Raw genomic sequence first — 21,261 nt, 5'->3', positions numbered from 1 at the left:
GATATCAAAAAATTTATTGATTTTATTCATACTATAGGTAAAGGTATACACGTTCACGTAAGAAGCTGTATTAAATATTTTTGGTCCAACTTTTCCAACCACGATAAATGTTTAATATAAACGATTCTGAAATATTTACGTTTTTATTTCTATGGCAAAATTCGTCAGTATAGTCACGCATTTTATTCGTAGACTTAATCTGAGTAATAGGTACGTATCTGCAGTGTCATTAAAAATCAAACGAATTTGGTCGACGAACGTTTTTAAAAACTTATAACCTTACTTCGATTGTCTTATTCGTATTCTCTACACCGAACGCATATTATGATTATTAGTGAAATTTTTTTTGTATTCATTTTATAATGTTTTTTGGTTTAGCGTAATCGGATCATGTTGCAGCTCCTTTCTCACGTGAACAGGGCAAAACCCCAGATTATAGTGAAGTTCAAAGCAGCTTTGAAACTTTTATATCTCGCTGTTTGCCGTTAGCTTCTTTTCTTTTTTCTTCTTCTCTTCTTCGTGTCGTTTCTCGTTCCTGATTTATTTATGGGCTCCACCATGTTCTCCGTATACACTCTTTAGTAAATAAAACACCTTTAAACGCAAGTGTTTCCGGTTGATCGACTTTTCCTCGTGTGTATCGGCCGAGGACCCGCCGACCGACCACACGTGACCGAATAAATTGAAATGCACCTGCGATACTACCCTGGTTCACCATTCTGGTGGAGCGCGCTGAAAATCTAATCGACGATGTTTACGCTGAACAGTAATCGTTGGGTCCCCTTTAAATTCGAAATTCGATTTTTGTTTCTAGATAATGAAATCGAACGCAGTCCCCGAAAACGTCGACTGTATATAAAATTAGGTATGTCGTTTACCAGCGACACAAATAACAGTTGTACTTTCACGTTTACCCATACTTAAATACATAATTCATATATAATATAATATAAATATATGAGACCTACACCAACCTACTCAGAATAGGAAATATACGCGTTACCCACCAATATTTAATGAATACAGAATAGCCTCCCTCCAACATTTGATTATGCAGTGATGTCTGTCTCGCATAGTTAAACACACATCAAAACATAATACACTATACAGAATATAAGACGTGGAGAGGAAAAAATTAGGATCTCCAAAAATCTAGGCGAATCATTAAGCCTATAGTACCAACCTGCGATATCTCCAAAAACATACAATTTTTATCGGATACACAATTTATCAAACAAATGTAACGATAAAACGTAAATCAACATAATTCAAAAACTCTATTATACCATGTTATGTTTACGTATGATGTCATTTAGTTTTACTTTATATTCTCTTCTGCCCTATTTTCAATCAAAGCCACTATAATTATTAAATATGTAATGTACATATATATGTATATATATATTATATCTTATTCGCACTATATAATATCAATAACGCAACTTAATTTTAAGTCCAATGGCCATAAATGTCGCAGACTGATTAAAATAAAAGTTATATACATATAATACATAATAATATAGCATGGTAAGGCGTACTATGATGATTATAACAACCTAACCTAACGGGCTTAATGCTTATATATATAAACATAATATATTATTTGTATGTCTATATAAGCGCAAAACAAATTATACGATACAAACCATATAATATTAGTGTACCTACCAGTGTAAATCATTATAATATGTGGGACGTGGGTTATGTTACGGGAATATTTAATTGACTTATCTTCTAAATAACGTTTAAATCTGTCTGCACTAGTATGACTTCGGTTAGCATTTGGATATACGTAATCGAATTCCAAACTCGTATGATATGCAACGATGTGCGGAGCCCCCGGCTTAACCGGAGAGCTTTATCATCGTGCGTTCCTCCTCCATCCGAACACGAGATAACCCACTGCGTATATAGTTGTATATAATAATATTATAGTATATATATTATAGCGTCAGTACTACCACCTCCACCGCCATCCCACCACTACACTATATTTTGGTGTTCACTAACCTGAGCGAAACGCTCTCTCTGTTCGACCGTTAGTCCTACGGGACTATAGTGCTATTCGATTAAAGACCGGACATTTCTAATGAAGTAGCAGTACAACTACCGATGATTTTCGGCTATTTGAGTCACAATTCACGGTATTCGCCTCGATATGCAATATAATATCTAAAAATACGCATGTGGCATTCGTGTGAAAATAATATCTTACGTTTGGAAGAAGGGTCTTTCCGTACATGTATAGTCCCATCGGAATGTCCTCTTAAAGACCACCAAGCACCCTCATAGCCGCCTGCAGTGTAATCCGACGTCCATTCGAAAACGGATGACGAATCGCACGCTGATGGCGGCGGCACGGATTAGGTTATATGGTTGGAATGGAATTTCGATGAGACCGTATATATATTATTATGTATGTGTACGTTGTACGTATATACCATATTGTATAATATATATAGTAACCGGAAAATTAAAGGGAGGCCTGTCATCTTATTGACGGTGCGCAATAAAAACGATTCCGGAAACCGGAGCAAATCGCTCCGGTGGACTTAAGCCGATTGTTGTGTATGTGTGTGTGTGTGTGCGAGACATTTCGTTTTTGATGGGTGGCAGGTTCAATTTTTCATCGCTTAAGGGTGTCTTTTAAGGACCACCGGAGAGATCCGTTTCCCTGTTCCTGCCCGTACACTTTCTACAACTCATCCTTCTCATCCCGTTACCTCCTCCACCCGATTATAGACCATAATATCCTAGTAGTCAACCACCCTCTCCTACCTCCCAATACGACGAAACTCATTAACGACGCAACAACCCCATCATACGATATAAACCCTGTACCATCGATACGTAACGTGATTTGAAAATTACACGAACAAAGTGACTGACGGACGAACTAAACACGCGATAAAAAAAAATTAACTTAATCCTTAGTGCCGATTGTTTTTATTTTTTAACATGACATTTCTGTCACGTCCGAAAAAACTATATAAAGGAACGTCTCTATACACTTATTATAAACACAAACTCAAATATATAACTGCCACTACAAGTAATATGGCTTTACATTACAGTCACCATCAGCCATGTTTTATAATATTATACAATTTAATGCAAACTGCTATTTATTCCGGATTGATTTACTTACCTATTTTAAATATCTGAAAAGGTTTTAATAAATAACAGTATTTTTGAAGCACGTATGTAATTAATTGTATTAAGTATAGTTACTGCATGTAGTATAGTTTCATGTCTAATACTCTAACGTCGTGTATACAATCGGTCGGCATACGTGTATTAACGTTTATGGTGAAATTATATAATTGTCGACGAGTAATTTACCCAAAAACGTGTTTCCAAAATAATTGAATTCTCAAACGAGTGTTAAAGTACATGCTTTTCATACGAACTATGTAACACTTAACAGGCAAAATGAGTTATCGTAGTGACGTCTGCAAACTATCATGTAATATAATGTACTAATTGGATTATGTTTTTTGAAAATAAGCAAAAAGCTTCCTCCCGTAGAGAAAAAAACGAAAATTTGATTAATACTATAAACACTTGTAAGACATCGAGAATATTTTCTGAATTAAATATTTCATAAATACCTACCCAAACTTACACAATAAACTGGCAGCATAGGGTACTAGTAAAGCTAGTATATATATTAAATTATCAAATATATAGCACGGTTGAGTAATAAGAGTTAATATTATGTAATTTTCGAGTTTTGAAAAAAATATGTACTTGACGGTAATCGTAAAATGTAAATCGTGTCTTAAAATCAATGTACCAAACAAGGCTAAATGACATAACTAAAACGTCCGACTGCAGTACATCATAATATAATATGCTAATTCGTTAAGCACGTGACGGTAGTACGACATGTATACATATATATAAGACCGTCCCTAGTTTTTCTCCCCAACTCTAGTGGCGTGAGCGAACGATACCACTATGAAATTCAATTAAACATTAATTATTACAGTCATCGCGTGTTTAATAACGTAAAAAATGTTGTGTTCTTTTTTTTTATCGTCGAGGACCCCAAAACTTTGAAAACAACGGTGCACTGGTGTTTCAAGTTGGGGCATAATGTTTCTTCTTTTTTTGTATTCTCCCTTGTGAAATAACGATATTATACGCGACAGGGAGCTTCCGATTACCGCAATAGTGGCAAAGTTTTTTAGGAAAAAGAGAAGCGCACGAGGGAAAAAGTAAAAAAAAAAAAATACGACTTTCATTAGGGTCTGGGATATATTCTCTAATATAATAAATCGTTCTTGTGGTAGCCTTTCACTAATACAATTCTCAACAATACAACTTTGCTCTTCGGGGGTAGAAAAATAGAAATGAGGTAAAATATTATGTTCTCCACTTCTTTGTTCAAACCTATAAGTCCTTAAGAAAAAAAAATGAAAATACGTTTCAAATGGGCAGAGTGGTGCCTCTGATATTAACCTAGCAATATCGCTCAATATTATTAAACCGTGTTTTTCTTTATATGATATAATATGAAATAATAAAAAATATTGGATTTGTACGCTCAGGTATTTTAATCCAGCATCGTTACGATTAAATGCCGCTATTAACATAAAATATTCTGTAATATATATTTATATTTAATTTATGTGGCTATAAAAAAATGTTTAAACATTTTGTTTTATACGAGTTATTAAATTCCTTGAGTTAAAAATGTGATGTTGTTCATGTTCAGGGTAATTGTGTAACTTACTCGATTTTTAAATTGATAAACATATTAATATTCATGTTAAAATAAAATACATTATTATACATTTACATACGTATACGTAATATTTAATTCATATTAAAATGTTATTCGTGTATAAAAACTAATTATGATTTATCTAGGTTATTCTTATATACAGTAAGTATATAAAACAATAGGTAATTCAATTATATAACCAATCTTCGATGTATGATCTTTATATTTTTAATATATTTTGTGAATTTGATTTCATATTGGCTTCATTTATATTATATCACTTGAAATATAACATAAATAATGTATTAAAATGAAATGCCTCAGACTAAAATCAATGACGTGTACCCGATTCATTTAATACACTCAGAGGAAAAAATAACACACGAAAACTAGAACAGGAAATAACATTTCCAATTACTTGAACTTTATATTTGATGCGGTTGAAATAGCCGGCAACGCATGTACGCGTAGATTATCCGAACTAATATCGTAAGTCCGAGGTAAAATAATCAGATCAAAACGATTATTATGTATAGGTAGTGAAAGAAAAAAAAGTAATTTTTCATTACATCAGACTCGTGGTAGTAGGGTGGTGAGTTGTTATCTTGTTTCCTCCGAGGTACAAACGAATTAAATATGAAACTACGTAGGTATACATTTGATTCAGCGTGTTACCGCCATCAAATTTCCGTTTATACGGCAGACGTGATTTTCCAGCGTGATTGTTAAAATTTGATTGGTCACGTTCGCCGAAGTCAAGTTTTCAAGTTGTTGTGTTACATCTATTTATCGACTAATGTAATAATATTATATTATGATGTTCTTCCACAAACTTCTCACAGGCTTTGGTTCCGAAATGAAATGAAAACGTCGTTTTCAGAAGTCATGGATATAATGCCGTGTATTGTCATCGTAATATTTAATATCAGACGAATATCATACATATACACATCCGCGGACAATAAACGTCAACGTCGGGGAACTTACGAATTCGACTCAAAACTTCCAACGGCCGTCGTCGCGGGCGCTCGCGTCCTTATCGACGAAAGCGCACCGTATTATATTATTATTATTATTATTATATTATTGTGTATGTAATATTATCGTGATTCACCGACAAAACGTCGTCCTGTTCAGTGTATAATAATATAAACCACGTTATCGCAATCGCTGTATTATATTAAAGCGGTGGCGGCGGCGGTGATGTGACAGATTCTAGTGTTTTCGGTATTGGGTGGCAGAGTATATATGGCGTCGTAGAGTGTATCAGAAGGCCGCCAAGGGGAAGAAAGTGAGGGACGGCTCGTTGATGTCGGAAGGAATGGGTTTATATATCTATGTATTTTATATACGCGCGGGGTGGTAGACTATACAGGGGATGAAGAGAGGATGGTGGCGGCGGTGGTACACGCTGTTTATTGGCGCTGGGGGGCTCATTTCGACGGAAACTTTCATTGTCCAACTTCGACGAACATTTGTCTCGTTACACGGTTTTAGTTTCCGTAGAATAATCTTTGTCGTCTGTATACCTATATATATGTTTATGTATATATAGTATATGTATACACTCGCACCGGTTCGCGAGCGGTGCATAATATAGCTTTTATGGTCTGTCAGTCTCCGGCAAGTATCTTAATCGCGTCACGTAAGATCCAATTACGTTTCGCCAAAATTCGCGCAGCTCGACACGCTCAGCGGACAGTACCTAGTCGGAGAACAGTGTGAGAGAGAGAGGGGAGAGAGAGGTCATATAATAAGGATAATAATAATTATAATTCGCGTTACAGAAAATAGCACATTTTGCGTGTATGGCGTGAGACTCCCTCGATCTATGGGCAGGACCATCCACTTCACTATCAGCGATATCGTACATAATATGCGCTGACCGTGCATTACGTTATATAATATTATCGGCCGGTCGCTGTATATAAAATTTGTACTGACATCGATTGTCGAGGCTATTCGTCCTCCGCGACGACCGAACCGCACTGAAACAAATAATGTATTATAACAAAAACGTTGGCATTTTTTCCATTTCCGGCGGTACAGGAGACGAACGTAATAATAATAACGACGATAAAATTAAATCTAAGATTTAATCCATCTCTCTTTCCAGTCGCGTAAATCTTTTTTTCGGATGTTATTGACGATGAATCGGCGAAAGAGCAGTACTAGCGCGTGCAGTGGGATGTTAAAAGAAGACCAAAATTCCTTTTTTGAATTATCAGACATAATCTCTATGTCCCCATTTGAATGAAGACCGGGTACTCGAAAAACAATTTAATACAATAATAATAATAATAATAATAATATTCTCTATGCATTTCGTTTAAAAAGCACCAACAAAATAATCTCGGTGTAATCCGAAGATTTATTCTCTGTGAGTTTTAAATCACTGATAACAATTTTAAATCATTATAAAATGCGTATATACATATACATATATACATATACATATATATATATATATGTGTATAGTCGGAATCTGCACTTGAACGATTTTTCGAGTCGAAATAATGAAATCGGATTTGTCAAACGATAAACTAAATTAAGCGCATATAGTTCTACATCGCAGAATAATATATTAAGCACCTATATTATATATACGTGCAGTACCTATATCGTATTGATGCTGTGTTGTAATTTATTGATTGCGTCCACGGAGACGATCGATCACGTAGGTTTGAATTACTGTATTAACGACAAACTATTGTCGTACATGGTACATTATCCGGTATGAAATTTTTTCTAGATTTTGGCGTGTATATACGTATAATAAAGGTAAGAAGAAAAATTATGTTCGTGAACCGACTACCGACTTATGTCAAATTTATCGAGAGCTTTAACGGAATCGGAAGAGTATAACGACGTGTGTACCCCCTCCCCCCCAATCCTTTTACAGCATCACAGAACGTAATTCCATCGGAATGTGCGCGAGTTGATAAATTCAAAGACTTTCGACGGTATTTTACCGTTAGCGAAACACGTATATACTATAATATATATATATTAATAATAATAATAATAATAATAATAATATGGAAATGCGCCGAATTCTTTTTGCTCCCCCTCCACACACAATTTGATTATCCTTATCCCTTCCTCCGTGCCTTTCCCCTCCGCTGATTCAACGTCACCATCTTATTCTGGCCATAGCGTCTCTTTTCCCGTCACTACCACCTCCGCCACCATGCGTGTAAAACAACCATGTGTATCCGGCAAATACTGTCGAACCTTGACTCCATAAATCACCGTACCGGTTGCCCGGGCAACTGTAGCCGCCACGTGTTTCGTCTGGAACGTATATAATATAGGGTACGTAAACGTAGTCGTATAATGTATAGTATGTGTGTATGGGAAATACGATTTTTCAAAAGGTTTCTTTTTTTTCTTTTGGTAATAACAGAATTATTCAGAAGATTCGATTTAACTTTGTCACGCGTGTTGCCCCATCAATCTTAACACCTTTGAACCCGTCTGTGATATCAAAATAGACCACTGCCGTCGAAAAACACACGTCGCGCACAGTGTATATACGGTTTGACCTGGACGTCTCGTAGAATTTCCGAATCAATTTTCACTGGAGCGCGACAGTGGAATAATGTTTTAAAGGAAAAATCCTGGTGCAGATAAACTGTAGACAATCTGAAAAGTCAAAGGAAAAATACAATAATTAAATGTTTAATATTATAAGCAAAATATAAATTTCTTGGGTTATAAAGCAAATCGATTTTCGTTTCTCACGTCATTACCCTCGTTCCTCTGATGACATTACCTACAATGCTAATTAGTAATTTGTTTAATACAATTATTATTCGCAAAATTGTTTTCATTTCATATTCACCTTTACGAAACAATATTAAATCAATTTTTATCGTCTGAAAAATTGAAGTTCTCGTTTAGTATATTCCAATTGAGGTTTGTTTGGTTTCAAACAGAAATCCTCACTTGAAATAATACTCGAAGATAATCATATAGTTTGGTGACAATAGCACAGGTGATGATAGAAGAACAATGTATCTGTGCATACAAATATTAACGGTACCTACCTACCAATATGTTTTTTATTTATAATAAAGAGTAGCATCATAACTGTTTAAACTATATATTTCCCCAGAGACACTTCTGACATATTTTATATTACAAAGTAAATATCATATTCATAGTATTATATTATAATGATTTGAAAATATATTCCAACAAAAAACATGGCACACACCTGAGGTGTGAACTGTGAAGTACACTCACGTAGTCAAAGAAAGCAACCAACTTTTCAATCAAATTTCCGTTTAATCGTTTTCATCGGCTCTATATATGCGTATATACTGTATACTATCATCTGCATCGTATGAAAAACATTCGTTACGTTTACGTTTATATTTTCAGGTATAATTTGTACGATTTATACGTAAGAAAATATAGTACCTACCTGCGTCACACATTAATCTTAAATCTGTTTTTTTTATTTCTCAAAAATTCTATTGGGGGAGGTGAAAACCTAATATATTACGTATTATAGGTTGTGAGTTAACTCGCGTCTAGTTAAAAAAAAAAAAGGATCAGTGGACGGTGAGTTGGCGCACATATACCATATACGTACACGCATCCGTTTTTCCTCTGAAGTAATATAAAACAAGGCGAAATAGCTTTGACGATAATTCATTCTGATTTATTCCTTACGGATTTCGCCGTGGACAAAAGTAATAATAATAAGAAGAAAAGTCAGCTGACCACGTAAAGGAAACGACACAGTTCGCTGATTTGCAGTTAAAGAGGGTACCGTACGCGAAGGGGCCAAACGAAGCGAAACGGGGGGAAATAAATGCATACAGCGCACAGTATATATGTATACATTATTATAGTACCTATATAGTATGTTGTATATATAGTATAGAAGAGAAAGAAATTTGAAAGAAGTTTGTCCTGATGGAATGGGGGACGGTTTAGAAAACGATTCAAAGATTTATAATACATATATATAGCGAATATAATATAAAGAAACTCACACAAAATCGTTCGTCCTTATAAAATGCGATTTTTACAATCGTTTCTCGAATGTAAACAAATTTAATATATTATTATATATACTGAGATTTAGCCATTACTGTATTTACTGGAAATTATATGCTCGTTTTAACCAACCGTTTGAGTCGTTTGACAATTTAACTGGAATCTAAATTTTAACATATTAACATACTCGGCTCTTTCTCCCCGCAGTGTAGCTAACTGCTTAAAAATAAAATCAATAAAAAACCGTGACATTTCACGTTTTGATCATTTTGATTTCTCTTACATTAAAGTGGTTTAGTCATGCGTTATTCGACACGGTGATTTTTTTGTTTTAATTCATTTAATACTCAGTACCCGCTATGTCTCTATATATATATATATATATAAATGTACAATACAATAAAATGTCAACACCGTGTTCGAACGATAATAATAATAACAATATTACACCATTAGACGTGAGAATTAAATTAGGTATATATTTTTTATATATTATGTATGGTATAGAGGTACCAATAATGTACCATACACAGGTTGGACGATTAAAGATACCGATGTAGTTATAAGTAAGATTAACGTCCTTCTCTCGAAATACTTTTAAACGAAACCCGCGCGCGATTTGTTAACAATTAACTAATTGTATCGTTTTGTTTGTTCACAGGATGTTGTTTCGTTACGTATTATACGAGAAAAGCCGCTCTCGACGCTCAAAATGCTCTACACAATATCAAGACGCTGCCAGGGGTAAGAAACACTCTCAATAAATATATATATATATATTTATTTATTTTTAATTCACTTGTTTGTATGACATTAGCACACTTTATACAGTGTTATTATAATATAATATAGTATCACTGTATACAATTATACTCTATTATTTCTATAAAATGTATCTTCCTTCTCCTCTTCCTCCTCCTCCCACTCTTTCACCTACTACTCTCCTTCCTCCTGCAGGCTCCTCCTCTTCCACCATAACTCATATTATTTGCTCATCCAATGATTCTGGGTTGGTTTTTTATTTATATATATCGTCTATATATATTATTATATCGCAACACTGCCGCGATAGACGGACAAAAACGCTTTAATTACATCTCTATAATAATATCGCTTCCACAGCTAATTCCGCTGTTTTAAATCAATTAGAGCAAGATTAATCGCCACGCCGGCGGCGGGACGTTTCGATAGCGCGCGCGCCCCCTTTGCCGGTTCGGTGACATTGTTTTTACAAAGCTGGTACAAGGCGTCCCGTAGAAACCGGCGGACCGAAACACACAAAAACCGTCGTCGAAACGGGGCAAAAGGGACAAGATAAAAAAAATCGCTCTCAACACAAAGGAATTTTTCACCGCAGAACATTTTATAATGATCTCTCCTCGCACACCCTCACCACCACCCCATGCCATTCCCTGTACAGAAACCCGTCCTCCCATCACGCCACTGCGGACTTTTTCGCACACCTAAACGCGCGAGTAAATCGTTCAGAAAGGGGAAAAATTTAATTTGCATATTATCGCATTATCACGTGGCATATACCTATAATGTAGTCGAAAACTTAGGAAATATAAAAATATATCACAAAATATACATATATTCCAAATTATGCTCGTGTCTAATATTATAAGGTACGTATGAAGGATTTAACAATAATAATTGCCCACTGATATTATATTTAAATACGAGAATTATTGACCTTATATTATTATTATGTGATTATGTGAACTATCACGTTTTCGTTTTAAACATACATATTGATATTATATCGGAATTACAGCTTTTGATTTTGCCTGTCCAACGGGGGTGGTGTCGGTATGACGTCAACTCACTCATAATTTACCGTAAAATATTATGCTCGAAGCAACAACGAAGTTTACTACCGCCTAAGCGAAATAAAACGTTGACAATTTATTGAGCCAAATAAAATAAAAATATTCAAAACGCACGACTAAGGCAATATTAGACATGTATAGACATCTCTATATATAAAATGACTTGTCCTGAGTAATTCATCATCGACTAGCCGGAACCGCTGAAGTTATTAGTATGAAATTTGGACAGTAGTTTTGCTTTGTGATGTAGACATCCACTTAGAAAGGATTTTTTCAAAATTCAGCCGCTACAGAGGTAAAAAAGGTTAAAAGTGAGAAAAAATGAAAAAAATCACATAGCCGCGGAACCGCTGAAGCTATAAGTATTAAGTATTAAATTTAGTTGGTAGTTTCGTTTTATGATGCACCTACGGTAGATTAATATAATCAATTTATATAAAATCCTATCCTATCATAACCATACTAAAATCCAATGAATAAAAAAAAACAAATTTGACCCTTTGTAAATTAACTTATCTTCTTCCCAGAAGTCTAATCTACCCACAAACATTAATTTATAATACATGTATATCTATACTGGTCAAGTTAAGATTGAACCGGCTTCGCGCATTCAGACTGAGCCGTCGAACAGTGTCTGACCCCCTATGCGATGGCTATGCGTTCTGTGATTGGCTGACAGTCCAAGCAGGCTTGACCTGGCCGCCGTGCATATGCTCCCACCAATGTCCGAAATGCGCGAAAAAAACGTGTTTTGGTCGAGCCGCCTAGCTGTTCAATCTTAATCTGAACGGAGTATAACTATATAAACACACAGACTATAACTATACAGGCTAAACTCTGGAACTACTTATAAGATCTTCTTGTATAAATTATATATATGTATATTGACAAAAGATAATAATACAAATCAACAAACATGATTAACCAATAGCAACCAATATATTATACACCGGTGGATTTTCCTAAAATTTTCTTTCATATAAATCTTCTACGTGAAATAATCTTTCGTTTAAAAAAAAAAATCAAGAAGATCTGATAAGTAGTTCCAGAGATTTTCATTTCATATTTTTAAAGTTGGATATTATATTATAATTTATATTTCAAAAGTAAAGCAAATAGTTATTATTATTATTATTATTATATAGCTTAAAAACCCATCATTGCTTATAGACGCATAATAATAAAACTGATTGAATTTATATGTATATCGTATAATAACAAATCGTCAATATATAATAAATTATTTGTTTGTTCTCGTGGCAACGAATTAAAACGATTCGCTTTAATTCTGGATTGAAATTTTCTAGAGCGAATCATTTTATACGACGTCACTCATGGCAACCATTTATAAACAAAAATTTCCATCTGAAATCTCAAAATTCCCGTTTGAGCACCTCCCGGGGTATGTATTTTACCTCCTCTCCCTTTTTAAATTAGCATATCTTTTAAGTTGGACCAAATTACACAAATGTAAAAATTTCATCAAGATCGGTCCAGTAGTTTCGGTGTTTATCCCGGACAAACAAGTAACACGAGATTTTTATAAAATATATAAGATTATAATCAGGTACATTATTATTATACTTTTCGACTGTTAATTCGGATAATATATTTATTAAATTGACGGATAATATAAAACGTAAAAATACATTTGAACTTTAAATTTCCAATTAGAAAGTATATAATATTATAGCTTATAGGTATATTATTATTACCTCGAATGAAAAATTTGTTTAATTAATCATATTTAACTGAATGCGTATTATTATTTATTTTCGTTAGATGTTATATGGCAATACTCGATATAAGCACATGAATTTGAATTCACTGTTCCACATCCTTTGAGTAATAACAAAAAAAAATAAATCATTAGTCTTTCTCCCACATGACTGAAGTATGTAGCGAGAAGAATAATCACTAGGGTTCTGAGGGAGAGTTCACGCCTTAAAAGCACGAGGGCTGACATATTATATAGTGCCATTGAAATCTGAATAGGCCAATGTATGAAAATAAAACACGACGAGAGTACCTGTTTGACTCGGTGAAATGGCTTACAGTTTATGTTCAATAATGAATCGGTTCCAACGAGAAAATGTCTAATGCATATTTTGTATAGGCACTGTTTTTATTTATTACCTATCGTTACTAAATACAACTATAATAATAATAATCGTTAGAAATTAAAAGAAAAAACCCTCATATGATAACTTTGTTTTATTCGCCTAAAGTCCTTGAGGGCAGTTAATCGATAAGCTACGACGTAAATTTGTATCTATAATTTATATTATTATTATATACATTTGAGTCTTCTGTGTGTGCGCGTGCGTGCGTGACCACTCCATATTATATATATTATATATAGTATATAGTATATACACTCTAGACGGTTTCTTTCTTTATACTATATAGTGAAATATACTTTTATAATCCATTTTATATTTCATTAAATAAATGTCAATCAAGCTGTAAATTACGCACGTAAATGTCTAAATGAACGCTTAATGTGATTAAAGCGCTTTCTGAATTTATATGTACATTATAGCCGTATAGGTAAACGAATCTAAAGAGCTTAGCTCAATTTATGGAGACAAGCTCTATATAACGGCCAAATGAATTAATATTATTATTGTTATTATTATTATTTCTAACGAAACATATTAATGTTATGCGTATTTACCGTTTTGTCTTTTGTGTTCTATGTTATAATTATTCATTTTAATTCAAAGGCCCCCGGGGTATGTTTTGTATAAACACGGAGAACTGAAAATCCTTTGATAGGACGCGTTAAACGGAATTACTATGATTATTATTATTTAAGAGTCTATAGATTTAATGCCTCAGAGGAAAACGATTAATTAAATATGTATTGAGTCGGTTGAGGCAAATGATTCCAAGATAAATCACTTATTAATTATTATAATATTATATCATTGTTATTATTATTATTATTATTATTATTATTATTATTATTATCATTTTCGTCGTCGTCGCTACTCGGTCACCGCAGTTAGAAAGTAGGTATATGCAATCAAAACGTTATAATTGCATTTTATTTATGTCTCACACGTATGACGTATATTATGTTGTCCCCGTCATACAAGTGCATATACCGTGGACAATTTGTGTTTAGCAGCAGCTCTCGTCTGGCTTAGTACCTAGATATTAAACCTATTTAAAACAAATTTAAAATTCTCATAACTTGCTTCAAAATTAAAATATCGAAAAGACACTTCCAAGGAGCCGTAAACCACAGACAACGTTGTTACATTTAAGTTTAACAATAGGTAAATTCAAGCCGGGTTTCCAATTTACTGTGTCTGAATGTCTAATATATTAAACTTGTAGGTAACGTGTTACCGACCTTTTGTTGCCTACATATTAAATATACGAAACACTATACTCGCTGTAGTGGAGACCCAGGCTTCACTCTAATATTAAAATTAACGAAGCTAAATTACAACCGCTGAACGTAAATTTGCCATGTTACGAACTTGTAGGACACTGACAACACGTGAGGGTGAGACGTGGTAGGTACTCTTAAATATTATTATTTGTTTGCTACGTGGTAGGAATGCGATCGCATGTCAAATCTTTATGCAGATATATAATAATTAATAATTATATAATATACAATAAAATTGAAATTAAATAAAATTTTATTTTCTAAGACTTTTTAACCTTTCGAAAATTTTTGGGAATAAATGATATTTATTTTTAATATTTTTTAATACGTCGTTTTTGGTGAAATACTGTATTAGTATATGTAAATTACTTTGGTTAACGGCATGTACTCGACGTCGCGACTTAACATTCCACTTTAAATACGCAATCCTGAACCGTATAATAATATATACAATAAAATTATTATTTATTTAAAAAATCTCTCAGTCAACTTCCGAATTCTTTTCGCCAAGCCGAGGCCATGTCGCGGTGCCTTTCATAATATCCAATCTCCATCTAAATCCTATCCGGAAACGTTCAACGGCATTATTACAATTCTCGTCGTTCTAAAACTTTTTAACTACGAAATTACTCAAGTCTTATATATGTATGTAGGTACTATATAGGTACAGTTATAGTTATATATATATATATATGTTATATGTATGTTATATATATATATAGTATTTGTGTATGTAAATAAACATTCGGTCTTGGATAACCTTCAGTTTTTTTTTTATTCCTGCATAATAAGTAGCAGAATCCAAACCGAAAGTTTAGCCACAAATTTCATCTTCTATCCTTTTTTTTCTTATTTTTCTTATTATTTCTTTATCCGTTTTCTTGCGTTCTTATTATCCTGTCGCAATTCAATTATTATACCGTCAGTTAGAGTTTCTTCCTTTCTTTTTTCATACATTTTTCGTCCGCGTGTGTATACGTTGTATTCCCCCGAGAATCTCAGTTCTCTAGTCCAAGCGCACATGTTACCTAGGTGAATTTTTTTCCACGTAAAAGAAGAACATATCAGTTCCCCGGAGAAATGTCTAGTGGTATTTTTTTTCTTTTCTAAAACGGATACCATAAGTAGATTGCAAAAAAGTATAACCATAATAAAATCGATATTTTAATTTATGCTCTCTTTTATGACAATATATTATAGGTCTATATACCGTCATAGGTACCGATTTATGTATGCGTGTATGTATTATTTTTTAATGACTTGAAATATATAGGCCAAACGTCTTAATTCATAATAAATGATAAAATGCCATCTATAAGTACATCGCGTATTAATTTTTTATAGAACAGCCGATGTATCACGTGCTGTTTGTTCTATATTTATGAAAAAGATTTAATGACATAGTTTTTAATTTTTATCTTTGGCCATTTCGTTCAAACGAAATGCATACAGCGCGTAGCGACTAATGTAAAACGTTCGTATAGAATCTATACTATAGAATATAGATTATAGATAATTAATTCAATGTTGATTAGTTTAAAAAAAAATCTGAAGTGAATAAACACTCAACACGATTTTACACAATGTACATTAATATTATTCAATTAATTAGTTTCAATTCATTAGTTTCAAATGTTTAATATTATCGGCAATAGATAATGCATAAAAATCTAAAGCACACATTACAAGCTCTAGAAAAGCTACTAATTATCATATTTACAATTTTTTTTAATAAAAAATTAAAATATTGCGACTTACTTAAACTTAATTTTTTAGGACAGTAGAATTCAAATTTCAATATTATGTTACGAAGCTTAATATTTTTTCTAAAACTATTTTCCAATAGTATGTACTTGTACCTATGTTCAAATATTTCTTTTAAAGAAACTCAGTTTCATAATTATTTTTACCTATAAACATAAAAACATAATAATATAATATCCCTTGTGGATAACTCTGAAATCGATAAAGAGCTACTGAATATAGTATAGTTTCTAAAGCTGATAATTATTTTTTTTTAACCCAAGCTTGAAAACAATAATATATTATTCCAACTAAAAGCTAATCTGATAAAAGTGAAGCGTTTGTAAGTTTAAAAACCTTAAATTATACAGATTTGTATGAACGCTGAAAACACAAATTATTAATTAACTGTAATAATATTTGAAAAGCATTTTATCATGTAGAAACGGATAAGTTAAACATGAAATAATGTAGTATGTAGTTACCTATACTTAAATATACCTAGTTAACTATACCTAGATTTTTTAAGCATTCTAAAAAAGTACTACATATGTGTATGTACACTTCACGTTAAACTGTTAAATTTTATTTCTATAACCTAAGAAATTGTATATTATTATGGTGGTTGGATAATTTTTATACGTTTATCAATCGCAATATACAGTTCTCTATTCTGCTATTCGCAATTATTAACCTACGTATATGAAATCGTTTATACTTTAAAAGCGTGTAATTATATATAAGTAGTAGATACTGACGTACTATCTGATTTTGAATGAACGCTTTTCATTAAATATTGTATACTTCAATATTATGTACTGTACTATTACTACTTAGTACTTGGCCCATACGGGTTTTTGCAATGTAAATAATAAATAAATTCCCTATGTCAACATAAAAGACACTATACATGTTGTATGAATATACTTCAATAGTGCAATCTTGCTTAAATCGTACCACTAAAGTATATTAGGTTTTTACTTAATTACCTCTAAAGTATATTTTACAGTATTCATTGTCCTAAAAGCTATATGCCTATATCCCTGGTTATGGTAATGTGACGTATAATTATATAGCGATAATATTCGTAAGCGAATTTTCAACACTCGAATAGATTCAATGTCGTAGTATTAAAATATTATGAAACCGTTTATCAAATCATTCATGCGTATAACTTAAGGACAAGTTAAGATCGATATATTTAACAGAAAATATAATTTATACACAAAATCGCAATGGTGAGTTATTATTGCAAATTCAAGTCGTTAGAGACTAGAGAGTGAGAGGAAGAGAATCGAATTAAATGTTGTTTTTTTTTCATTCAAAAATATTTCACTCGTCAATCAAAATATCCGAACCCCTCCCAAACCAATATAATATATAATTTAGATTAACAGGTTTTACCAACGAGAGGTGTTTTTTTAATCCTGGGCGTCAATGAACAGAAATGCAATACAATTTGTTGTACATATTATATTTTAGATTATATTACTAGATTAGAAACCAGTAATAAGTCATAACCAACACAAAAGATTTTTTTCTGCAATTTTTCTTACGAAATTTGAGTCTTATAACTAAATTTATTTAATGTATTTGGATATATCCGGACCAGTTCCGGGTGATTTTGAGTCTAATAAGCGACTGAACCTTGTATCCGTGACGAGTCTTATAATCGGCGTCTATTGTACTAAATATATAGCGAGAGAGAGAGACCACTAAAGGCGTTCACAGCATGTGTACCAACTACCAATGGTGAACGATCTGACCATCTATCGCCGAATGTTTATCCGCGAATCACGTGCAAGCGTCCGTTATTTTGACCCCAGTCACGCGGGCTGTGATGGATCCGGAATCACATGAAATTGATGAAATTGCATTTATTTTCTGGTAAAGTCGTCGTCGTTGCAGGTTGCGAACGATTTTGCCCACATAACTAACCTATTCACATAACCCCAACAATAAAATAATATTATTTTATGATTTATACTGTAATACCGATGTAGGCCTTATTTGTTCACTTTTATCAATTAAACTCGAGCGATATAATAGATAGCTGATAGCAGTTATTTCAATACCATAGTGTATAATGATCCGCCGAACAAACACTCATGCATAAAGTATTATAACATACCCTTTGAATTTCGTTAAAGCAATGTGAAAACAATTCGATCGAGGTCATCAGAAAACTACAAGAAAAAAATAGGTCCTTTGTCCAACTCGTGTTTTCACGCAGCGTATACGTATATAGTTTCCTATATAGTCTATACTTTATACCTATGCATGGTCGAGAGTATCGATTTCATTTTATTATTGTTATTAATAATAGGTATAGTAGTCCCTCGTCGTCTGTTATCGCTGTCCTATGACATTCTGAATGTAATATAGTTTATTCACTTTCATCATTTTTAACGTACAAATCCTTAGATACGATTCGACAGCTAAAAGTAACGGTTATGTACAAAACAATCGATTGGCGATTTATGCGATTCGATTATTATCGATTTGACGGTGTACCTTTAACCTATAAAATATATTGTATACAACACATTATACATTGTAGTATTGTACATATTATTATGCGATGGTAATGCCTACCTAGAAAACCCGACCGAATAATATGCAGTAAGTGAGGTCCGTCCGCGGCTCGTAATCGCATTACAAAAATAAAGGCTCTGCCCTCACGGAGATTTAATAGCTGTAAATTATATTATAATATTATATTATACACTTTACAACATCATCTATACCAGGGTTGGACAACTGGCGGCCCGCGTACCAAATTTAATTGCCCATGCTACATACCTACATTTAAAATTACTTAAGAAAAATATAAAATGTTAGGATTTTTCTGTATTTTATTTTATCATATTTATTAAATTATTAAAATCGATAAAATGTTTATCGTAAAACGTAGATATGAATTCTTATATAATATTTAACTATTAAATGTCTTAATATTATAATTATAATTTATAGTTAACACACCTTTATTGCTATATTTTTGAACTCAAAAAATTGACCCACTAGTAACATTGAGTCGCCCATCCCTGATCGATACGAGACACGTATATATACCTATATTTCATAAAAATATTATATAATATTGTGCAATAGTGTTAGCTGCCGCCAAAACCGATTTCTGTTAATCTTTTCTATCGAAAAACTATAAATGTTGTCAAGTAGTTTCATGTGCGAAATATTTTAGTTTTTGTACGCAAAGCTTTATTTAAATCTTGTCAAGTATCAATGTCACTGGCTCAAATTTTTACTGTTTGTTGAATTTATGTTTGACATTAAATATCAAATTTTGACGAGTTATATTTAATAAAAATTATATTTTTTTTGTTTTATTTTTATAGATGCACCACCCGATACAAATGAAGCCCGCTGACAGTGAAAATCGAAGTGGTGAGTACCTTTGTTTACATTGTAAATTTAAAACTTTTCCCATGTGAAAGGGGGTGGGGTAACGCCACTAGTATAACAGTAGGTATGCACATTACTCATCTTGTTAAATTATTTGTCGATTTTTTTTGCCGATGTTCGTTTTCACCGTCACCTCATTTAATTCAACCCCTGAAATATTGTCGTCATTCAGCAGTTCATATACACGGAGCGAATTCAATCACTGAATTGGCAGAAATGTTTCCGATCCCAAAAATGCACTCGATAAACATAATTACAATTAGCCCTATCCACGGTGTGTATATAGAGAACCAACGATAACTATACGGTGTGCCACGGTCGGTGTTGTAGGTATTTCATTATAATAATATAATTGATACGACGATTGAAAGTTTTCATACTTCCTACCCTCCCCCGCTGAAGTGTGAAACGGCGCCAATATTACAGTATGGTGATGGTTCGCAAACGGTATTAAACGAGAAACGCAAATACTATAGAAGTAAAATAACAACTGCAAACCGACATGACTGTTATTATATACGTATACTGTGTGACTGAGTGGTATCCGTATCATAGAACACGACCAGAGTGATAATAATAATGATAATAAATGAATAACAAGGGGTGTCGGATGCCGCGGTCGGCGATAGTATAAAAACACACGATGGACTCCAGAAATCATTATTTTAACGCGGTTTTAAAATCGAAATAAAATTATCATTATACTCCGTCGTCGTCGTCATCATCGTCTTACTCTTAGACGCGCATAATATTCCTGCGGCCGCGAAAATGGCTTTATTCTGAACGATAATCAATGTGTCGCACCGTGAACCCGCGGGGCCGTTGCCGTCTCATCGGAGTCCGTTTCCGGAGATTTATGTTGTATCCGTTTTGCTAACGCTCACCTACCAGTATCATGGCCGTCAGCAATGACGATGAGTCGACTCTGTTGAATCGTTCGGGTGGGATAATGGAGGCGTCCGTTCCGCGTCACAAGACGTTTGTCAATTTCGAAAAAGAAAATCCGTTTCCTATCGCACACAGACTATATTCCACACGATTTTTCACAAATCAGTTGTTGGCTGTTATTATCGATTGCAGTAATAATAATATAATCTTGGAAATTATTGATTGAACGG

General features: G+C 33.2%; 1 protein-coding gene across 20 annotated transcripts in view; it reads left to right on the top strand.

Moving 5' to 3' along the window:
• Positions 1–21,261, top strand: part of LOC100160047 (CUGBP Elav-like family member 1) — a 193,934-nt gene that overhangs the window by 103,914 nt on the left and 68,759 nt on the right. For all 20 annotated transcript variants that reach the window (XM_029487507.1, XM_029487506.1, XM_029487524.1 and 17 more), the window contains 2 exons: positions 10,401–10,483; positions 20,077–20,125. In XM_029487507.1, the coding sequence (XP_029343367.1) occupies positions 10,401–10,483; positions 20,077–20,125 (132 nt within the window). The remainder of the gene's footprint in view (positions 1–10,400; positions 10,484–20,076; positions 20,126–21,261) is intronic.

Source organism: Acyrthosiphon pisum, chromosome A1 (assembly GCF_005508785.2).
Source record: "Acyrthosiphon pisum isolate AL4f chromosome A1, pea_aphid_22Mar2018_4r6ur, whole genome shotgun sequence".
NCBI lineage: Eukaryota > Metazoa > Arthropoda > Insecta > Hemiptera > Aphididae > Acyrthosiphon > Acyrthosiphon pisum.
Note: the sequence above shows the minus strand (reverse complement) of the source record. Positions and strands in the feature narration are given on the sequence as shown.